Source organism: Ailuropoda melanoleuca, chromosome 2 (genome assembly GCF_002007445.2).
Source record: "Ailuropoda melanoleuca isolate Jingjing chromosome 2, ASM200744v2, whole genome shotgun sequence".
Classification (NCBI taxonomy): Eukaryota; Metazoa; Chordata; class Mammalia; order Carnivora; family Ursidae; genus Ailuropoda; species Ailuropoda melanoleuca.
In genome coordinates this window covers 112,515,224-112,539,459 of record NC_048219.1, presented here as the reverse complement: position 1 = coordinate 112,539,459, position 24,236 = coordinate 112,515,224, and the positions used below count along the sequence as shown (strand labels likewise).

General features: G+C 34.0%; 1 protein-coding gene across 1 annotated transcript in view; it reads left to right on the top strand.

Annotated features, from left to right (window-relative positions):
• The window catches only part of LRP1B (LDL receptor related protein 1B), a 1,837,899-nt gene that overhangs the window by 1,682,262 nt on the left and 131,401 nt on the right, over nucleotides 1-24,236 (top strand). The window contains exons 66-71 of the mRNA XM_034642051.1: nucleotides 293-409; nucleotides 7,518-7,624; nucleotides 12,893-13,022; nucleotides 14,669-14,775; nucleotides 15,102-15,234; nucleotides 22,825-22,947. Of these exons, the coding sequence (XP_034497942.1) occupies nucleotides 293-409; nucleotides 7,518-7,624; nucleotides 12,893-13,022; nucleotides 14,669-14,775; nucleotides 15,102-15,234; nucleotides 22,825-22,947 (717 nt within the window). The remainder of the gene's footprint in view (nucleotides 1-292; nucleotides 410-7,517; nucleotides 7,625-12,892; nucleotides 13,023-14,668; nucleotides 14,776-15,101; nucleotides 15,235-22,824; nucleotides 22,948-24,236) is intronic.

Sequence of the window (24,236 nt, the reverse complement as noted above, 5' to 3'; positions counted from 1 at the left end):
ATAGTTTTGATTTTTTTGATTGATTTGTGTTGACTTTATGTAGATGGGCCAATCAATTGCTTTGTAATTAGCTAATGATGAAAGCATGACTGAAAACAACATCAAACAAGACAGTAGGATGAATTTTGTTTAGCACTTGCCTTCAGCTTTTCCTAGAGATGCTTCTCAGTTAGTAACGGCATTAAGGTCTGAGGAAAGTTCATATGCCCTGGATTTGGCATGGCAGTGAGGGTATTATGAGGGATGTCTTCATGGAAGTCAGCAACACAAACTCTGGCCCTTTCTGTTACAGATAAAAAGACTTGTGGACCTCACGAATTCCAGTGTAGAAACAACAACTGTATTCCAGATCACTGGCGGTGTGATAGCCAAAATGACTGCAGTGATAATTCAGATGAAGAAAACTGTAGTAAGTAACTCTTGCTTGAGAACATTGTGAGCTTGACAGCATATTCAATAAGCAGGATAGCAATTTTTAGTTCAGTTAAGGTATGAATTTGAACCTATCTGTCCTGCAGCTCACATTTTTATACATATATTCACATTTGGACAAGAATATTCGGACTAAATTGACCTGAGTCTCAAATGGTAGAATTATTGAAATGCTCCTACTGGGAGTTATTTTCTTATAGTTATCAGAATTGGTATGGAAGTATCATGAGGTTTAATGCAACCCATTAGTATGCAATGAAGTGAGCCCTTGATGCAAGTTCATACAAAGAGCTGAATGATGTGGAGACAGTACAAAACATATCATTCTTTAGCGGATGGTATTCATTTCATTTCACTCTCAAATCCTTTTACACTACAAATTTACCCATGAGCATCTTTCAGTGAAATATCATTTATTCTCTCTGGAGTGGTGAACACCGTATGTATTCAGAATGCTTTTCTCTGAAAATAGAATAACACTATTATCATCATCTGCCTCCTGAATTTTTATGTAATAAATTTAAAAGACAATAATTGTCCAACAATTTTATTTTCTAAAAAGTATGGCAGTATGTAAAAATGTGACAGCATCTTTACATTCTAGCATTAATTTCTGAATATATTTCTTACCAGCACTTCCTCACAGCGCTGTTTAAGCAAAGAAAGCAATATAGTCATGTTTTAAAATAAGATAATAATCAAATTCCATTTATTAAATATTTATATTCTGCTATTTCCAGAAAGGATTTGATGATAATAGTGTCTACTCTTACACATTGGACTAAGAGCATTCATTTCCCAAGACACTGGAGATGAAATAGAAATAGTTACATTAAAGCATAGGAATATGTTATATGAAAGCATAGAATTAGTAGAGTCACAGCCTTAATAAACCACTGGATATTCAGTGTGCAAAACATCAACTTTCTAAAAATAACTTTTGAAACTTAATCTGACTGGTGTTTAAGCATCAGTCACATTAAGTGTGAAATCTCTGGACCATTAGGATTATGGGATACTCTGATTTTGAGACCTTTTATCCCTCCTTCACATATAGATCTCTCAACTGATCATACCCTTTAGAAAGGAGAAAATATTTCAAAGAGTCATTGGAGTGTTCCAGATTCTTTTGTATAGAAGGTTTTCAGATTCTACCCAGTGATTAAAATAAAATCCTAATGACGTTAGAATGGCAGGAGTAGAAGAGCAAATACAAAAAAGAAGCAATTACATATACACTTTCTATTTAATTCACTTCTGTTTCAGAGTTTAAATATACAGAAAACTACTTGGCTTAACTTCAGATACATTGAGTGTTAGTTATCAATAAGATACCTGAGAGGAAGTGCCCTATAACTGAAGGGTGTTGAGAACAGGAGAGGGAAAGTGAGAAGGCCACATTGAAAACTCACATCTTTGAAAACCCTTTATTCAAGGGGTGGTTGAAATTGTGTGAGAAGATAGGTTACTGCTATAACTGGAGAAGAAGGGGAAGAAGAATGAAAGGTTGAGATAACTTATTTTGAGTCTGCTGGGGTTTCCTAAGTGATTGAGTTTTGCTGTCATCTCCTAAAAGTCAGTTTTTCCTGCAAGAACACAAGGAGAAGGAACATGCCTCTCACTTGTCACTGGGAAAACTTAGTGAGAAATCACTATAGCCACAGAACCCTTAAGAAAAAGCAAGAGTGGCTGCAATACCAAGCATTGCAGTATAAAATACCCAATTATGTGTGATTCTCTTTTAGTTCCTATTCATTCTGAGCATGTGGCCTAAGATAGCAACTTTGATGAATTTGGAGGGAACAGATGACAGTGAACAAGAAGGAAGCATATTATAGTTGTGACATGGAAGGATAGAGGGCATACACAGGACCAGTATCAGAGAGTTGGTAACACGGTAAACATGTAAGAATGTATAAGAGGAAAGATTGAGGGATCTAGGTAACTGGGTAATGTTTAAAGATACCATTTGCATAGGCCCAAAGAAATGAGGAAGTTCAAACACTGAAAACGCCAGTTCCACATAGACAGAAGCTGAGTCTATGAAGAGAGAGAAAAGAATACATTATAGATATAAAGCACCTAGAAATTGGTCATATAGAGGTCAGCTTTAGAAAAGATACTGCTCCCATATAAAATGCTGTCAAGGTATTTGCAAATTCTCATTATCAATTGAAACTATTATAATTTCATGTATGTAATTACAATAAAACTATTATTTATGCATAAAAATTACTATTTCTGTATTGTAATCATGACTCTCTATATATCACATCACATATATAAATTTAATTTTAATATATATAGATGATAACAATATACCCCAAAAGCAGTATACTGTTACCACATTTTCTAAATATCATTAGTCAGTCATATGCATTTTGGTTCACATTTGATGATTACTGTTAACAATTATTAAGTAGAGAAATATAACAGAGATAGGAAATTAGCCTTAGAGTTGAAAAACAACAGCAGGGGGCGCCTGGGGTGGCGCAGTTGTTAAGCATTTGCCTTCAGCTCAGGGCGTGATCCCGGCGTTCTGGGATCAAGCCCCACGTTGGGCTTCTCCACTGGGAGCCTACTTCTTCCTCTCCCACTCCCCCTGCTTGTGTTCCCTCTCTCACTGGCTGTCTCTCTCTGTCAAATAAATAAATAAAATCTTAAAAAAAAAAGAAAAAAGAAAAACAACAGCATTTTTTTATTTGACCACATTCCATCAGCCAACACTCCCCTGCATTCCATTGCACCACTCATTTCTTCGTAGCNAAAGAAAAACAACAGCATTTTTTTTATTTGACCACATTCCATCAGCCAACACTCCCCTGCATTCCATTGCACCACTCATTTCTTCGTAGCATGTATCTGAGTTCCTATTTAAATATGGTAGGTGGAAATAGTGTACGGAGTAGGGCTATTTCTCAGGGTCCAGCACAAGGCCTGACACATTTATAATATTAGCAATGTATTGTTAGAATCACTTTTGAACTTACTTGTTTATGAATCTGTTATAATGAGTTTACTCTTTAAATTGTGTTGGAAACACTCCAGGCATAGATATGGGAAGAGTCTGAATCATAGTGGAGGAATTAACTGCAACGATGTTTTAAATCTATTATGCTTTCCATTTTTGTATATTTATATGGCATAATTAGTCCATTGTCATTTCTTCATCATCTGCTGATGACTTCCCTCTTTGAGTGTTCAGCAGGGACACTGTGCTCCAACAATGATTTAGGCTCTTAAAAACAAGAAAATTTTATTTTCATTTGACTTATTTTGTCATCTGTATCAAAGGTTTGGAAACATCTGACAAATCTCAGCATCTATACTATCTTTATCAGCAGCAAATATAATATATATGGCATGTATGTCTTCTAAGTAACTAATGTGTAAAATAAATTATTTCACATCTTTGCATTATTAAGAGGTAACTAACAATCCAATAGATTTAAAAGCACCAAATAACTTGATCAACCAGATTAAGGTTTTTGTAGAGAGACAAGCTGTGTCTGCCTTATTTAAATTTCTAGCGCTTTCACACTGAATTTATATCAGAAGATTATTTGTATAGCATGTCAGTTATACTAATTGTATTCTAAAAATTCTCCTCAGATGCTTACACCCACATTCATATAACTTTTGAACTTATCACCAAGGGTTTATGATAATATACTCAGCAGAGAAATTGAAGTCTGGAAGCCTTTCTGCTCTGCCACTAACTCTATGGCTTTAAAAGTCACTTTTATTTTCTAAACTTAGTTTCTTCGATTTTGTGCAAGATGGCTTCCAAAGCTCTTTTCAGTTCTGAGCCTGTATGTTTCTGGCTCCTTTAGTATTGATAGAAGTGACTTTTCCATACAATGCCCCTATTTTTTATTCTTATTATAGAATCCAGATCAGCCTTCCAAAACATGCCCTATTCTAAAGGCTTGTTTTTGTTGATTTGGCATGTTTAGATGACATTTATGGAAAACATGGTTAATTATTTATGTGTGGGGTTCCCTATCTACTTTAGATCTGGGGACTTCAGTAGTATCAGAAAAAGTCCCTGTGAGGGGCACCTGGGTGGCACAGCGGTTAAGCGTCTGCCTTCGGCTCAGGGCGTGATCCCGGTGTTGTGGGATCGAGCCCCACGTCAGGCTCCTCTGCTATGAGCCTGTTTCTTCCTCTCCCACTCTCCCTGTTTGTGTTCCCTCTCTCGCTGGCTGTCTCTCTCTCTGTCGAATAAATAAATAAAATCTTTAAAAAAAAAAAAAGAGAAAAAAAAGAGAAAGTCCCTGTGAGAAAAACATTTTGGAAATACTGGGAAAAATTTCACACTCAAATTTTCTTTACGAATGGGTTATCTTCTAGGTATGATCATTTTGCTGTTCTTTTTAACAAGAAAAATGCTAACTATCATGCCAAGGTCTAAAAATTGGTCTTTTACTTTATCCAGAAAAGATCAAAGGTAACAAATAATAAGAGAATATAATCCCTCAGGACCTTCTTTCATAATTAAATTACATTTTCCTCAAGAGAGTTTCCTTTCAAGAAACCCAGTGGCAAAAGATTCTGAGGCATATAGATGAGAGTTAAAAACAGACTAGCTATCCCATTCCTTGATGACACTTGTTTATGTATAAATAATTCATGTTTATTATTAAGAAGTGGTTTTGCTGGCATTCTTAAAAGCATGCTAGAACCTTACAGAACTTCATATGCACTGAAAAAACTTTTTCCAACAAATCACTCAGTTCCTCTGTGCCCATATTAGAACAGAGTAATTAATAACGTTAGCAAAGTCTCTATAGAACACAGTTCTGTGGAATTGTTGGGCAAATGCTTTGAAATACTTTGTAAACTTGTAACTTATCATCTTAGATCAACAACATCCAACCCTCCCTATGGCACAGTGTGTAAAAGTTTGTGAAGTCCTTGCTGTCTGGCATATGATGAACACACTTGTGTTTAATTAGGATAAAGGAAATTTAAAACATTAAAGGAAAAAAAATCCCATTCAGATACCTCCAAGTCCATGAAATTCAATATTCCTACTACTGTTACTTTTAAACATCTGAATACAATGTGTTTAAAAAATACTCTGTAATCCTTTAATGAAATAATTTTGATTGTTATTTCTATTATTAAATAAATTAAGCATTTATTAATTAATTTATTAGTTTTCACTATACTTTCTTTTCCCTAAGAAGAAAACTACATGTCTGCAAACAGGAGGGTGAATGGCTTCAGTATGGAGGAATGATAAGAGAAAAAGTGTTCTCTTTTATTTTTAAGTGAAGTAAACATTGCTAGCCATGTGCCTTGGACAAGTAACTTGACTTCTCAGGGCTTTATTGTTAATCTCTGTAATATGTGAACACTTATTATTTCCTCAGTGGCATGGGGGGCAATGATACGGCCTAGTAGTAAATAGTACGGGCCCTAGTATCACATTATGTAGGTTCAAGTTCGGTACCAGCTCTTCTGCCTGCAGGGTGATTGGGAGAAAGTTCTTGATCCTCTCTGTGCCTCAATTGACTCGTTGACAAGAGGGTCCTATAATAGCATCTACCTCATACAGTTGTTAGGATTAATTGTTTAGTTAATTCATGTACTTAGCATTAACTTCGCCTAGTGCCTAACAACAAAGAAGCAATCACTAACCAGTAGTAATTATTATTGTTAGAAACAGTGATATTAGTATGAATACAGTTGTTTTTAAGATTAAAACATGCTTTATGTGAATATAATGCAAAGACAAAAAGAGAAACTGCTATTGTCATGCTCACTAAACAAAGGAGTGTTGAGAAATGAGGGGGAATCCTCCTGCTAAGTGGCTTTTTCTCATCCCACTGAATAGCGTTTTGTCTTAGTCATAGCCGGAAGTTCACACTGTAGAAGAAAGTAAGTCCCAGAGCAGAACAAAATGCTGATACATATTAGACTTTCCATAGTTCTTCCAGTAGTCTCAGGAGGGATCTTTATATAGAAATGGAAGAGACTTTATGATACCAAAAGTTACCCTATAGCTCAAAACTGAGTGATTGTGTGGAGCAATATTCAAATGCAGGCTGAAATAGCCACAATCTTTATGCAGAAAATTAGGCTTCATATGGATACTCCTTAAATTTCTGTTATTCCTCCTTCACTTGAATAAGAGTATTATTGTGTGTGAGGCAGCTGTAAATACAGTTAATGAGCAGAGAAAACAAAAGGTGTCTTTTATCACGCCAGATATCAATTCTATTTAGAGAACAAACACTAAACAAAAGATGATCTCTAGCAGTCATATTGATTACCTGAAGGAAAAAATTCCTAAAATTCTATTTCGTTGTTCAGATGAAACACACTCCCTATCTGAGTCAAGCCAAGTAGCAAGTCATACTCTTTGGCTTACATCCTATGTGGAAGATGGTGAAGCATAATTAAATCAATAACTAGCAAATTATCTAAAATGGCAGGTAAATGATACAGGGTGCAACAAACAATTGCATAAGCAAAGAGGCAGTTTTTAAAAAGAGAGCCTCCTTCTGTCCCTTCCACTCTTACCCACCCAGTCATGTCCAATAATTTCCCCATGTACCCTTCTTTTTTAATGAAATCGAGATTTTCTGGAGACAAAATTGAAGAATTAGGAAGTCATTAGAATGCAAAACAGAAAGAAGTCAAGAGTCAAAGGCTAGACTTACTACTCAATAAATAGCCCCATGGGTACAGAGTCTCAAAATGTCTCACTTACTTAAACTAAGTACATAAAATGACAGAATCCCAACAACTGGAAAAGCTTTGTTATTATGTAATATGTAGATTTTTATGTCTTTTATTTTACTTTGATGTTGAATTTTTACTAAATGGTAGGCTATCTTTTGTCTTTTTTTTTTCAATTTGTTTCTGAACACCATTTTCTATTCATGACTTTAAAATAAATTTGAAAAATCATTATATTATGTCCCAAAGATTCTTCATGAAACTTTTTCTGAACAATTGATGGGTTCTGCTTGGCTAACCTCTTTTTGCTTAATGCTACCTTATGCTATATGTCATATAAATTTAGAATGCCGTTGCATATAATAGAATAAACCTGTGCTATTTTTCTGTCCCAGAGCCACAGACCTGCACACTAAAAGATTTTCTCTGTGCCAACGGGGACTGCCTTTCTTCAAGGTTCTGGTGTGATGGAGATTTTGACTGTGCAGATGGCTCTGATGAGGTAGGCAACTTTGCAAACGAAAAAGAAAGTTCTTTAGAGTCACATTAATAATTATTATTCTTCAATCCAGTGAGTGCGACATGGACAGTTCTGAAATGCACTTTGCTCCTAACACAACGAGATAAGTAGTATTATATCTAAGTGCTGTGCTGCACGCACCCAGCGCAGGGAATACCTCTAGTGCTACTATTGACAGTTAATTTTATAATCTGTTTTACCTCAAGTGGTGAATGGCTGGGTTGGGAATAGGATGTTTGGAAACCTTATTCCCTATAGCTGATGCCTTTGCCATCTGTGAATTTGTTCATAAATTTGCTGCAGTATTTATAGTCAGGACTAATATTTTTATGCATTTTAAACAGTTTCTTCTCCCCAGTTTCTTTCTTCAGTAGATATAGTCTTACAGACTTCGATGTGGGTCATCAATTTTCATGAAACCACAGGTTCAGCCTTGCTTAGATGATGAATCACAATCCATTTATAATAAGGTCTATGTACACACAGCTTAAGTGAAAAAGTTTAGAATATCTCTGGATAATTCTGTAAACTTAGACTGTGTTAATGCTTATAATATTCCACACAGTTTATTATCTATGCATCGACATATTTGTGTCTCAGCTGTTAATTACTCCATGAAGCTTTAAAAAAAAATATGACACACAGTGAATATTTTTTTCTCCATCAAATCTAAAGTGAACTGTAATTCTTTACTTTACAATATCAGATAAAAATCCAGTAATAGTCATTTTTCATGATTTTCTCTGTTAATGACTTTCCATATTAATATCAGGAACTCAGCACTGGTGAACCTAGCCTAGTCAGACATAAAGGAAAAATGAGGTGTCTGGTCCTCAGTGGCCACCATTGCTCCTTCTAGGGTACACTGATTTCCTAGGGCTCTGCTGCTCTGGTTGACACACATGTGGACCTTCCCCTCACGAAGTTCATCCCATTGACTATAGGTTTGCCTAAAGAGAAACTTCTCTGCTGCTCTAGAGGTTTCTGTGTTTCAGGTCAAACTTTCCTTAGTCATCCACTGATTTCCTGCATCTTTGGCAGACACCGTAAATCACTACTATTTATAGAACCAACGCAGACTGGTTCTTTGCCAGTCTTCAGGTATCCTTATTATAACTGGACAATTCTCCATTCTCACCCTATTTTGGAAAAGTCCCCAGTCACATTCAGGATTAGATTTTGGAAACAAATGTATTTAACTTCTCACCTAAAGGCCAGAAAACCTAAACCTTGAGGTTGCCAGGGTCTCTTAGGAGAAGTTGAAAAATACCACTTATATTCATGGGGCTATTCACAAACAAGTCAAAACAAAATTTTAAAAAATCCATAGAGGAGCTAAATTATGTTGCCCAGCTACATATTTACTTAGTATCCATTTATTCAAAAATTATATTATTCCCAATAAAACACTTTTTCACATAAACTCATCCATACCATGAAAGTTTGTTTTTTTCTTTAAAAATATGTTTCACCAGCCCTGTGTAATCTCTGAAACATCAAAAGGTGGGGATATATTGCTTAAGGCTTATGTTTTCATCTTCCATGTTATGTTATTCACTAGATATCCAAGGCACATGAACAGACTCAAACACTTCTTTTTCAAAATCTTAATTCAAGTGAAAGTATATATTCTTATTAACAACATTTATCTCATGCCCTAAGTTCATGGACTTACATAGTTCTTTAATGACTGAATAGAACTCCATTATCCAGACATTTTCATGCTAATGTCCCTAGGGAATCAAAATAACTTTCTTAAAGGTGGTCTTTCTCTACATGTACAGCCATTTAGTATAGTCTATAAGTAATGAAGTGTCTGATGCTGCAGGCAGTTGATACCTCTTTTCTTTTTAAGAGTTAGAATGACAGGTGCATTGACAAGCAAAGAAGGAAACAAAATGGTGAACTGAACAAATGGCTAGAAAGCCAAATTACCTACAGGATACCCTCATCTTGAGAACAAAAGATTAAATTGTGAGTTTTTGTAAGGATGTTAACTGATAATGTAATTAGCTTGTTAATATCCTGCCAAAACAACAACAACAATAACTTGGATCAACGTCATTGTGTATCACATTAGTGGCAGAAAAAAATTATTTAAAGTGACTTTAAAATACAGTATATGGCCTCTGCATCAAGTATACTGCATTGTATGGACAAAAAAAAAATGAAAACGAATCTTAAACTGTGTTCATACACTTGTTGTCAATAGTATTGGTTTTGCTAATTTGAAACTTGTATATATTGAGAGTATGATAGATCAAATGTTTAGTTATTTTCATTTTATTCACACTTAGAATTTTTAAGTAAAAGAAAGGAGATATAAATGTAGGAACAAAAAATGTATATAAAAATTCTGTAATATTAAATGCATAAGCATCAGTAAGAGATTTTGATTTATCTTTCTCTTTCTAAAAATATATAATTCCTAGCTAAACTGATGACAGTTTAAAACTGATGACATTTCAGCATTACAGGCTATCCCTAACATTCCTATAGTGGCTTCTAAATACTATTTTCCAATTAAAGGAGACAAAACTCCTTTGAGAAATGTCCAGTTCTGAGAATGGAAATTGACAAAATGAGCCACCAACATCTTGTTAAGCCAGAACATGACTATTAGTATAGTGTCCAGAATACATAGGAGCTAACTGGAGGGGGTTCTACTAATCAAAGGGACAACTTGGATATCAGAAAAAAAGAAAAATGTAATGGAATGAAATACAATAAATGTATAAAATACACGTGTTTATAATAATACTTTTAAAAAACAAAAGTCTCATTAGTCACTTTAGATGTCTGTTTTAGGATTCAATCAACCATATCAGAATGTGGGCATTCAATAGAACAAATGACCTCGTGTCTTCAAGTAGGTGGCATTAAAACAAACAAACAAACAAACAAAAACAAAACAAAAAACCTAGGAGAATGGGAAATAGTTATTCATTTAAAGAAACTCAAGCCAAATTCAAATTGTAAACTTCTTTTAGATCTTTATTTTGCCAAATAATATCTTAATATAGTTTAAAAAATGAGAACATTTTGGATATTGTTTGGGAATGACTTTATAAGTAAGGAATTTTTGCAAATTTTGTGGTATTGTTAATGTTCTAATACTATTGTTGTTATGTTAAATAATCCAGACTAAATAAGTGTGGAAGATATATGAAACATGAATAGTGAAGATATATGAAACATGAATAGTGAAGTGTTGATCATTATTAAACAAGCATGATGGGCCCATGGAGTTCATTATTCTATTCTTTCTTTCTGTATGCTTTTAAGAGTAAAATAATAATTAAATAACCTGCAAATATAGACACACACACTCATCAACAATTCTGTAATTTATTTTAGATTGACATCTTCTGATAGAAAAGTATCTAGAAGTGCAACCTTCTATATTGCTGACAGCACAGATACACCAGTGCCATTTGTTCTAGAACTATTTTACTTAAATTGTTTTATTGCTGAGATAATCATTCATTAATTCTACAAATACATACTGAGCGGTTATTTAAATCATGGCATAGTATTAGATATTTGGTTCACAAACACACATGACCCCTATCCATACAGATATGATCCCTATTCTACTGGTACTGAATTGCCTGTGATTTTAATTTATATCCCATGTTTTCTACATTTACTACTTCATTCACATTCATTCATTCATTCATTCATTCATTCATTCCATTGGCAGTTTTTATTGAATGCTTACTATGTCCCAGCTATAATACTGAACATGGTAGGTAAAGTGGTGAACAAAACATATGAAATCCCTTTCTCATGACCAGTGCATGGATATTTCTCCAATGTCTTCTACAACATTTATTATTACATAGTTTACACCTCAGATATACCACATTTTTAATTATCCTTATACATGGAAAGCCTTTCCTTAGATAGTTCCATTTCTGTTTAAACTTCCTCTATGAAGCTTTTCCTAAAAACCTTGAGAATCTATGTTTAAAATCATATTCATTTATTTTGACAGTTAATGCATTTTATCACAATTGTTGGTTTAAGTACTGGTCTTTCCTGTTAGTCTGAGTTTATGAAATACAGGTAGTAAATCTTAGTTTTCTTTGGGTTTTTAGTTAAGAAACTCTGGTAACTGGCAAACCCTCAATACTTGAGAAAATAAGGAAAAGAAGAAAAGCAGAAAGAAAAAAAAAATCAATGATATAGCAGGCAGTCTAATTAAACGACCACCAGCAACGAGAAAATTACAGGAATTTAGAAAGTAAACTCTCCTTTACACGGGGTTGACACTGGGAAGAAGCAAGGAGTAATAATAGTTCAGTACGCTTCACTTGCTGAGTTTTGTAAGCTGTGAAAGGAATCTTTTGTGAAAGGAACAGACAAGTACATTTTGGCAAGAATAGAAATTACTTCACAACAGAAAAACGTCTTCCTAGGAAGACATTTCACGGGAGCATCCTGTATCAACCAGACTGGTCAGACCCAAGGAAGGTAAAATTCTAGTGGATCCCTTTTATTGATCTCATATAAAGAATTGAGAGGTCCCCGAAGATGTATCTATCACTGGCTTGTTTGACTTCCAAATAAAACCTGTATGCAAGCTAGCAGACGTGACGATTGTGACAGTTCATTTCACAGTTCTTTAGCAACAAATGTTGGAAGAGAGGTAAAGGATTATAAACAGCAACTAATCTGTGAATAGGTAGTGAGGAAAAGGCATGGGAAGAAGGGGAAAGGAAGGACACTCGGGGAAGTTTTGCCAACACAAAACGGATTTGCCTTTGGGTTCTTCGTTTCACGTTCTTCCTGTCACTCCATTCCCAATGAACTGAATGTACTTGCTTAGAAATAATTTTTCAACACTTTATTTCCCCCACAATCTTCATTGTCACCTGTATATATTTAAATTATTTAATAATTATTAATTATTTAAATTATTTAATATAAATAATTTAAATTATATTACCCCCTAATGTCTATTGGAAAATGATCGCCTCAGGGCAATTGATAGGATGGAACTATGGGATCTATGTTCTTTTCTCATTTTTCTGTTTTATTATGACTCACAGAGACAAATGAAAATAGAAAATTGTTATAGTTTTGCTATATAACCGTGGATTTAAATGACAATTGGAGCTTCTTATATGTGGCAGTCATGGTTTCTACACTTCTGCATTTCTATTCATAAGGTTTCTAGCTGTCTTTTGTGCTTGCAGATGTTTGTCTAAAAATTTAATGTTAACTGCAGTGTGTGGCTTTTGACAGAGAAATTGTGAAACAAGTTGTTCCAAAGGTCAGTTCCAGTGTTCCAACGGTCAGTGTATATCAGCAAAATGGAAATGTGATGGCCATGAAGACTGTAAATATGGAGAAGATGAGAAACACTGTGAACCAGGTAAAATGATAGAGGTGATAGCTAATTTAGCTGATATTTTAACTAGGTATAACTTCAATTCAGGCAACCATGAACAGAAAACAGTGGCAAGTATACATACACATTTACTATTTCAGGAATAAAATTTTAGGGGGTGAATCCATTGGTGTGCCCTTGCTATGTTTTAAAAGTGTTTTGGCAGGTAAGAACACTACTATGTTGGGGATCCAAGCATTACTCCTCAAAATTCGATTTTCCGGTTTTACTATCTTTCCACACCATTTGGAATTGTTTTTCCAAGATGGCAAAATGAAATATTTTGAAACTGTAAGTGCAATAAAAGTCAGGTTTTCAGTTATGGAAATTAAGGTTATGAAATAGAATGTAGCAGTTTCAACATGATACCAGCTGAGAAAATGCGTAAGTGCATTATTTCTATTTCCATCTTGGTCCAAAATCAAAATAAAATTAGGAAGTAAAACCAGAGTACAGAAAAAGAACACCCAATTTATTATACATTCTTATTCCTTAAATATTGCTTTATAAATATGCTCTTTAAACTTAATTTTTTATACCTTAGGTATTTCGATAACAGTAACTTCCAGAAAAAAAGAATTACTGGGAAAATTATGTTATTATCTATGTATAACCACAAAAGCATTTCTTTGAGAACCCAGGTGAGAGTAGCAGATACAGGACACACACGTTGCTATGTCCCTGTACAATGCACATGGTCCATATTGCTAATTGATCCCATCTTTCTCCTTACTGAATTTAGTTCTCAGACTCCATATGAATACAGATCCCTAGGCAAACACTGCCAATTAAAAGGAATTAACACTCTAGGAAAAAGCTTTTTAATAAGCAATTCAGACCACAAAGTCCTTATATAAGTATATTTGGCTACCTGGTGGTCCAATGTAAGGCCAAGAACCCTGGAGGTTTGAATGCAACCCTAGCAAACTCGAACCCATAGACAAAGGCAACAATCATAATTACTATGTCAATTAATTAGATTTGGTACTGATAGTTATTTAAATATCCACATGTTATTTTTATTTTCTATGCCATAAAGGAATACTTCAGATTCTATAGACTAGGTTAATTATGCGTATATTCATGTTTAAGACTCCAAAACAAAAATACTTCTCAGAAGTTATGCAAATATGGCATTTATGTCAACACGGTCCGCTAGATATCATGGGGTCTATGAGACCATGCCAAGATTTCTACTTTTAGCTTTATATAATACATATATAAATTAGCATTCCCAAGGGTCACTAAATCCCATTACAATTTTAAAAATAATTTGAGGCCTTTATTTTTAAATAGTTTAATTTAAAATTACAGAAAATGCGTTTAACTCTTCAAAATTAAAGAGATGGAGAATATATAGATTTTTTTTCTTTCCTTCTTTAGTCTGGTGAGTTGAACACTTACTGAACAGGCTATTACATCATTTTTTTAGGTATATTTAATGAAACGCGATAATATTGTGAAACACATTTTAAATAAATGTTTAATATCAGATATTGAATATAGTTTAAATAATATAAACTATTTTCATTACTGTCTATGAATTTTTTATGTGCTTATATACGTTTTTATCTATCAAACCAATCATTCAATTTACTGGAACTAAATCTTAACTTTATAATTATATTCAGCTTCTCCTACTTGCTCATCGAGTGAATACATATGTGCCAGCAGAGGATGTATTTCAGCATCTTTGAAATGTAATGGAGAATATGACTGTGCTGATGGTTCTGATGAGGTAAAATCTATCATTTGATTAAAATTTCTGAATTACGTGAAGTAGGTTTAGGAAGGCAAATGTAATAAAAATAGATTCTTGATTCTTAGCACTGTCTAAAACGTTAGGACAAGTACAATGAATATAGTAATTGCCGCAAATACCTGAGTCTGCGAGCTGTTCATATACTAAGCCCCATTGTCATTTGTAGAGGTATTCATTAAGTCAAAATAAAAGAAAGCCCACAGTGTAATAAATCTCTGGTATTGTCAGCTGCATGTTTATTTTGCCTGTGACTGTATCCTTACTGTTAATGAAAACTGCAGTGCCTATTTGTATTTGAACAGATGGACTGTGTGACTGAATGTAAGGAAGATCAGTTTCGATGCAGAAATAAAGCCCACTGTATTCCAATTAGATGGCTCTGTGATGGCATTCATGACTGTGTGGATGGCAGTGATGAAGAGAACTGTGACAGAGGTAAGGTATTTGTGTGTGTGTGTGTGTGTGTGTGTGTGCATGTGTGTGCGTGTGGTTGGCTGGAAATAAGAGAATGGCACTTAAAATGTTGTGCCCAATCAATAGTGTGCTAGAGACAGAGGATGGGATCATCAGAGGATTCTCTTTACCCGTTCCTGTTTCATTATGTAACATCCTGTTGCGAGTAAGCAAAATCTGGATAATTTTCAGACAGTGTCAATCTTTCTATGACAAAGGCAACCAAAGTACTAGTGTTTATCGTGTCCTACCCTGAGCCTGTCCTCGGATTAGAAGCTGGGTCATCGAGAGAGACCAGAGAAGAATTCAGGGAACATAACCACTACAGCCATTACTACAAAAGTATTTTTGGTGTATGTTCCTCTTCCACATTGCTTGCTGTACTATGAAAGAATAATAACATATGGCATACTCTATTACACATATGAATTTGATAGATCATATATAGGTTGCAGGTTGTGCCCCAAATTTCCTTTTTGCCATATGCTTGAGAAAATGACCTACATTTTTTATCAGTCTGGAGGACAACTTTCAATTTTGTACAACATTATTTTCTAACTATATGAAAATATTTCCTGACAGATAACAACTTTTTAACTGTAATTCACTACATTAAAAGCAGCATTTGTTACTGCTTTAAAGTTAATGAGATGAAAGCATAGAAATTGTGGAGTGAAGCTTAAAATGATCACAAATTACATAATTCTTATTATTTTCATAATGTCAAATGTGTTGTTTAAATGCAAAATTTATTTTAAGCTGCTTACCAAAGTCTCTCAATGGACTTTACATTTCAGAATATTTGCAATATCATCGACAGAGATGATACTAGATATTGACGTATGTTGCAAGGCATTTGAACACGTACTTGGGGTTTATACAGTTTAAATATACCTTTGCAACGACATGGATGGAGCCAGAGAGTATCATGCTAAGTGAAATAAGTCAGTCAAAGAAAGACAAATACCATATGATTTCACTCATATGTGGAACTTAAGAAACAAAACAAATGAGCAAAGGGGAAAAAAAAGAGAGGCAAATCAAGAAACAGACTCTTAACGAAGAGAGCAAACTGATGGTTACTGGAGGGAAGGTGAGGGGGGTGGTTGAAATAGGTGATGGGAATTAATGAAGGCACTTGTCGTGAGCACTGATTGTTGTATGGAAGTGATGAATCATTATATTATACACCTGGAACTAATATTAACACTGTCTGTCAACTAATTGGAATTTAGATAAAAACTTTAGTGGCTCCTGGGTGGCTCAGTCAATTGAGCGTCCGCCTTCAGCTCCGGTCATGATCCCAGGGTCCTGGGATCAAGCCCGTCTTAGGGCTCCCAGCTCAGTAGGGGCTCTCTATCTCTGTCAATTTCTCTCTAAAATAAAGAAAGAAAGAAAATCTTTTAAAAAAACTTTTAAAAAAGAAAAAATAATAAAATATTTAGTTCTATAAAAATCTAGTCACTCAAAGAAAAATATCTGCCATTTTCTTTAATATTAGATCAAACCTTTATGATTTGATAAGATCTCCATCCCAAACCTGATAAAGTGTTGTAATACTCAGCAGAAGAAATCCTAGTTCTCATTTGGAATCTGCAGTGCATTATAGAGAGCCATAAAAGGTTACACTTCCCTAATAGCTGTTTCTACTTGTGGTTAAGTTCTCACATTCATATTCTATAATTGGTCACTTTAGAGACAGCAAACTTTGTAGACATTCTGGCCCAAAAGTTCTTAAATACAGTCATATTCTAAGACTTCAGGACAATTAAGTTACTCATCTTTTTCCATTTTCTACCTAATAAGCTCCAGCCCCTCAATTTCAGTCTCTGTCACCAGTCTGGCTCTTTCTCTCATTGCTTCTTGCCTGGGCTCACGTAATACCATGTAATTAGACTCTAATACATTCTACTCACTGCTGCCAGGTTCATCTTATTGAAGTGTAACTCTGATTATGTCGATGTTTGCTGGAAACTCTTCCTTCCTGGTTACATACAAATATGGCAGTCAGGGTTACAAGAGAATGATTCTATTTTACTTCCTACTCTTATACTCTATTATTCTCTTTATGCATCATATATCCTAGCCAAACTGAAGAATAAATCTAGCAATATTTTCCATGCTTTTCAACATCTATCTTGATTCCTCTATTTCCACCATCTCAATACCTTTGCCAATAAAAATTGTATCTATCCTTTCAAGTCCATTCAGTTGTTACTGTCTTCAACCAAACTGCAGTCTCTTACAGAGTTTCCCTAGCAACCCTTTGATTGCATTCCTGTTATAATATTCTCCCTTCTAGTATAATTACTTCTGTGTTAGTTGACTAAGTTTCCCCTGTTGGAATGTGAGTTTCTTGATGTAAAAATTAGGTATGCAAACAGAATGCGGAAATGCATTCCAGGCAGAGGCATCATTATGCACAAAGTCTCAGAGGTGAGAGAAAGTTTAAGTGTTTAGGAACTACAAGTAATTGAAGATTCATGCTATAGAATTTGGTTTTAATATTAAGCATAATGAGAAGTTTTCCAAAGCTTTTAAGTAGTCTTCAAATATTTTTTTCAAAAGGAGAGCATGGTAGAATTTGTACTATGTAATAGCACAGAGAATTTACTGAAATGAGATTGAAGAGATCTAGTTTATTGTCTTACTTCTAAGAACTTTTCTGTGCTCATTTTTCATACTATCAAATCCAACCACAGTGAAAGATCTCCAAGAGCTGTAGGGATATCTAGAAAGTGAGTGAGTGAGTTGTGTGTTATGTGTGTGTGTGTGTGTGTGTGTGTAAGGGCGTAAGGGCAATCCTGTGAGGATTTATCTATTTTTTAAATATTATATTTCATAAGAAATGTTTGTTTGAACAAAGAATCCCTGGTTAAAAATCAAATATTACAGAAAAAGAAAGAAAGAAAGAAAGAAAGAAAGAAAGAAAGAAAGAAAGAAAGAAAAAGAAAGAAAGAAAGAAAGCATTTGACATCTGAGTTGTCTTTTAGATTTAAAATGACTCTACTAAAAGTTTAAGCTTACTGATTGAAATCAAATCCAACCACAGTGAAAGATCTCCAAGAGCTGTAGGGATATCTAGAAAGTGAGTGAGTGAGTGTGTGTTATGTGTGTGTGTGTGTGTGTGTGTGTAAGGGCGTAAGGGCAATCCTGTGAGGATTTATCTATTTTTTAAATATTATATTTCATAAGAAATGTTTGTTTGAACAAAGAATCCCTGGTTAAAAATCAAATATTACAGAAAAAGAAAGAAAGAAAGAAAGAAAGAAAGAAAGAAAGAAAGAAAGAAAGAAAAAGAAAGAAAGAAAGAAAGCATTTGACATCTGAGTTGTCTTTTAGATTTAAAATGACTCTACTAAAAGTTTAAGCTTACTGATTGAAAAAGAGTTGAGGGCCTTTAATTCAATCATTTACAAATATGTCAAAGCTCCCCTTCCATCAATACTCACGTTTCTAACTTTCCTTGGGTTTTTTTGCTGCCAGGTAAATTCCAATGAATTATCTTGGTGGTTAAAGTATTTGATTCTGTATAGACATACCTTAAGGCATGATCGAGTTCAGATTTCTAGTATTTAACTTCACCAGCAAGTGGTTTAGGTACTGGATAAATGTACTTCAAGGCATTGAGGAAATGGAATGACAGAATAAACATCTCTCCTATTAAATCTCATTTCATTCATCCCAGATCTGGACACATGAACTAAGTGTTGGGGGCTACAAAGCAGTAGGGACGCAGGAATATTTTCCAGGTGAATTAACTTTACTAGTTTACTTTAAAAAGGCAAACCCCCAAATACTGTGTAATTAAAAGCAGCATTCATATTTTTAAAGGTAAAACATGTTGCCTCAAGGAAACTGGGTGTTTGTTTTGGTCTGAGCGCCCAAACTTTATTCTCCTTAGCAATTTTGGTGGGAAAGATTGAGAACTATTCTTTTTAGTAATCGTCAGCTCAAAAATGTGTTAACTGTTTATGAAAATTATAAAACATTATCATATATTAAATTTTCCCTCCACTTAAATTAAAATGGGAACTCTATATGCTTATTTTCGGTGATGATGGCCTGTCCAGATTTCTATAAACCTGCCAAAAGCTCAGTTATATTTAGATGTAGGTTATTGTTTATTTATGTATACACTCACTTTTATATTTTTCTAATAATCTTAAGAACATAACTAATGACTAGGAAACTGGAATTTTGATCCACCTAATCTCTTTATACCTTTCTTGTTGCTTATGTGTGCCTCATGCCATTTCAAAATAAGCATTTTATGTTAGACTTAATATGTCATGGTAGCCCCATGATGCATTTTTTTAATTCAAATTCTTCATGGTACTATAGGAAGCCTTTTGTAAATTATCACAAAACCTTTGCCTTACTGTTATAATTGTGATTTCATTTATATTTCTCTTCTTCTTAAAAAGAATCATAATATGCCCAACACTCTATGGGGAAAGTTATAATGTTATCTAATGTGATACCTTTGGGAACTCATTTTTTTCCTTTTAACAAGACCGATATGCTACAAATAGAATTTTCTAAAGTAATCAGAGGATGTTAAGAGTTCACAAATTTTGTTTGAATATAATCCATTGTAAAATGGAACATGCAATGATATTAGTCATAAGAATCTTTATTCTGAAAGAATATAACTTTCATATTCCATGGATTTTGATACTGAATTAAGCAAACACTCACCTCCTATCAATATTCATATCTTGAGTTTCTTTAATACTAAACACTGTACATGTTATATTTTTATTGATTTCAGACAGAGTCATTAAATGGTAATATCATTTTCTTGCATGGGTTTTGATAATTGAAATTATTGTTAGAATGAGGGCATTTTAGAACTGAACATTGCAGAAGTTAAAAGAAAGGGGCACCCCAATGCCAGACATTATATTGTCAGTCTTACATGGTGATACTCACCTTGGTGGACTCACCAAGGACTTGCCTTTTTTCATATTTTAGAATTTGCCAGTCTTCAGAGATGCCGATGTAGGATGTGCCTGTTGTGTTAAGCATGTTGCAGGAACTCTTAGAACTGTTCAGATTGCTATCACTATAACATCTTGGCCTCAGCTTCAGCTATTACTTAGGATTCTAAGCAATCAACCTATACTTCCCTAATCATCTCTCTCTACAATTAACCCTATCAAGTTTTTAAAAAGTTGAATTTCTTCCTCACCTTTTACTTCACAGAAGTAATTAAAGATCTCGAGCTTTATTCAACATCTGGTCGCCAAATTAACAAATCTGCCTATTGCTGTGCCTAGCCTAACGTTTCCCCCATTCCTCACTCTTGAAATGGGAGACTTGTTTCACCTCCAATCTAAGGATAATCCTTTTATTTTAGTTGAGATCTCAAATCTTTCACAATTTCTGGATTCTCAAGGAATTCATTGTATCAATTGCCTTTCCTCTCTCCTGTATCTTCAAGCTTACTCTGTCTACTGAACTATTCTCAGAAGCACTTAAGTATATCAGATATCTGTTTCACTTCATACAAACAACCGAGCTCTCCTACTTACCTAACTTCCTTCATTCTTCCTCCCTTTTAAGGCCAAACTCCTGGAAAGGGATGGATGATTACAGTAACTCCTACTTTTTCATCTAATGATAACCAACTACAGACACTTCACTAAACCCACCACCACTTCACTGAACCTCCTCTCTTAGCATTATATAAATGTGCTAACTACTACCTTCTTGTTGGAATATTGTTCAGGCATTTCTCCAACATCTCTGGCTACTTTTTCTGTCTTTTTTGCAGACTCCTCTTTATCTATCCAGTCTTTAAATGTTGATTTCCTCTGTTTTGTTCTAAATCTCAATTAACAACAACATTCTGATCATTCCCAATTTTATATTTACAGCTCAGAACCTAGCCTATAGTTTAAATACATTTAGCCACTATCCTATTAAATATCACTGCATGGTTGTCTTACTAGTACCGTAAGTGAATTGTGTCATTATTTCTATTAAGCTTGCTCCTCCTGCTGTATTCCCTTATTTTTGGACAATACCAACATTCCCAATGGTCCAAATAAACCAAAAACGGAGGACTATGTTTGCTGCTCACTCTCCTTGCCACCTTCATCTTTTTAGCCATCACATCCTGAGGTTTCCACCTCCTGAAGCACTTTCAAATGTAGCTACTTTAAATCAAGTACCATCATTTCTGCAACCCCTCTTCAAATTGGTATTTTTCCCTCAGCCTTGGCTTTACTCTTGCTACCCTCATTTCCAAGTTCTCCACACTCTAGCTAGTGTTAACATGCTAAAATCCAAATCTCATTCTGTCATTTGCTAAAATAAATCTTTGCTACTGTAAGTGAATTATTAAAGATTTGTATACAAGTCAAAACTCAACAAGATGAGCTGTTTGACCCTCATTAAGCCTGGGCTTATTATTCCCTGCAAATTGCATCCACAAAACGAACAATGCTTCATTCCGGGATGTTCTAGTCTCACAAAGATGAGCACCATCACTCCCCAGCCCCATGTTTTAATAAACATATCCTCTTTCAAATATGTTAATACCTTTAGTCATCAAATCTATCTAATATTGAAGCCATTTTTATTATCTAATGTATGAGGTTGAAACAGGTAGTGAAATTTTGTGAAAGCAATCTTATTTATCTTAATTCTGAATTCCCATCAAGTTACTTTGTGTTGTTTCCCCAGGTACTGCTTATAAATATGACCTTATAAATCACTTTAGCCATGCCTCTCTTATAACATAGGAAGACACTGAATCCCAGAGAAATTAATAGACTTGTCCAGAGCAAGACAAAGGAAGTACCTAATTCCCCAACCATTGCAGTTTCCACTATATATTATTACATATCTGGACATATAACCAAAGCTATTAGTATTTTGATTCCTTTGCATATGATAGGTATACTTAATTTTAAGTGAGCATATCTTTGCATTTGTGATGTTTTCTATTTAATTGTGAAAAAGAAAAATGCATTTATGAAATACACAAAAATCGGGTACACTAGTGTACAATTTTTATAAGTATGACTGTAATATTTCACCACATCACCAACTTTTGATTCTGTTATAAAATTAACTGATTCTCTGTGATTTCAAAAACTTTTTATTGGTAATTCTGTCTTAAATGATTCAATTTGTCAGTTTCCATATATAGCTGAAATGTCTAATAATTTTAAAAGTGTCCTTTCTTTCCGGAACAACATAACTTTCATAATAAAAATTAATACTATTTAAAATCTAAGTTTCTTTACAGTAACATAAAATTATGTGAAATGGAAGATAATTTATATTTGAGAAAACCTTCTTGTACCATCTTACCAGTATTTTCTAAAGGAAGTATGATATACCTGGTAGTATCGGATTCTTTTGAAAAGTAAACCATGAGTAACTTAAAAAAAAAAAGTTTGGATACTGCTAGTACCTAGTACTGTATAGGAAAAAAATATATAAGGAAGTGAAAAAACTAGATACCATGCTAAGAATTAGAGGAATATGTGTTCTGCTGACTAGTATTAATTATGCTATATCTCTATGTCTCTTTTTCTGTTTTGTTTTAAAATAAAGGAGGAAATATGTGTAGAGCAGATGAGTTTCTGTGCAATAATTCCCTTTGCAAACTACATTTCTGGGTGTGTGATGGAGAAGACGACTGTGGAGACAACTCTGATGAAGCCCCTGATATGTGTGGTATGGCATTTCACGTGCGTCTAGATTACACTCTCATCTCCAGATCTAACATACTGGCATGAATCAATGAAGTGGTGAGGCAAATCACAAAAGNGGTGTGTGATGGAGAAGACGACTGTGGAGACAACTCTGATGAAGCCCCTGATATGTGTGGTATGGCATTTCACGTGCGTCTAGATTACACTCTCATCTCCAGATCTAACATACTGGCATGAATCAATGAAGTGGTGAGGCAAATCACAAAAGTCGACCATACTGGGGTGAGGTAGATACAGACCCAGCTTTTGTTCAGGTAACAAGAGAATACCCTGTTCAAAGTTGGTGACTTTACAGAGATGCCCCCTAAATCTGAACTTGCACCTGTCAACACTACTCAAAAGATAGTTTATGGCCTGTCTGGGAGGATTTATAGTAGTCGAACTTTTGAATTGTGTAAGGTTCGTTTAAGGACTTCGGCTTTGTACCAAATCAGTCATTTAGGCTAAAACTTTTTTTTTTTTGGAGAGATAAGTACATGGAAAAAATGTGAATAATAAAATCATGTAGTTCAACAAGTTACCCACTACTGAGACCAATGTTGCTCAGAGAAGGGAGATATAGATATATATATATATAAAAAATATAGTTTATATATATTTAAACCCAGGCAAAGAAATGAAATTAGGAGTTATATAACATTTTAATCTGAAAATCTTAACAAAAGTTATTGCTTCTTCAAATTCAAGTATTCTTGACTCTTGATAATTGTCAGGAGTGTACTTATGCAACCATCAATTATAAATGTCCAATTTTATATCACCAAAGTAAAGGATTTCTTACAGGTAGCAAACATTTTTAGTCCCTTCTCCTTCTTTGTATCTAATCTCAGTAAAAATGTATTTTACCTCTAATTTAAAGAAAAATACTACTACTTTGGATGTAATTAGGTAGCACATCAGGTGAATTAAAGAAAACATAGCATGNATATATATATATATATATATATATATATATATATATATATGGAGATAATATGTAAATATATTGATATTTTTTAATATGTAAGCATATTGATATATTTTATTATATAAATATATCAATATATTTAAATATATTATATATTATTTCTTCATATATGTTCTGTTATAAATATAAATATATTAATATAGTTTATATATATTTAAACCCAGGCAAAGAAATGAAATTAGGAGTTATATAACATTTTAATCTGAAAATCTTAACAAAAGTTATTGCTTCTTCAAATTCAAGTATTCTTGACTCTTGATAATTGTCAGGAGTGTACTTATGCA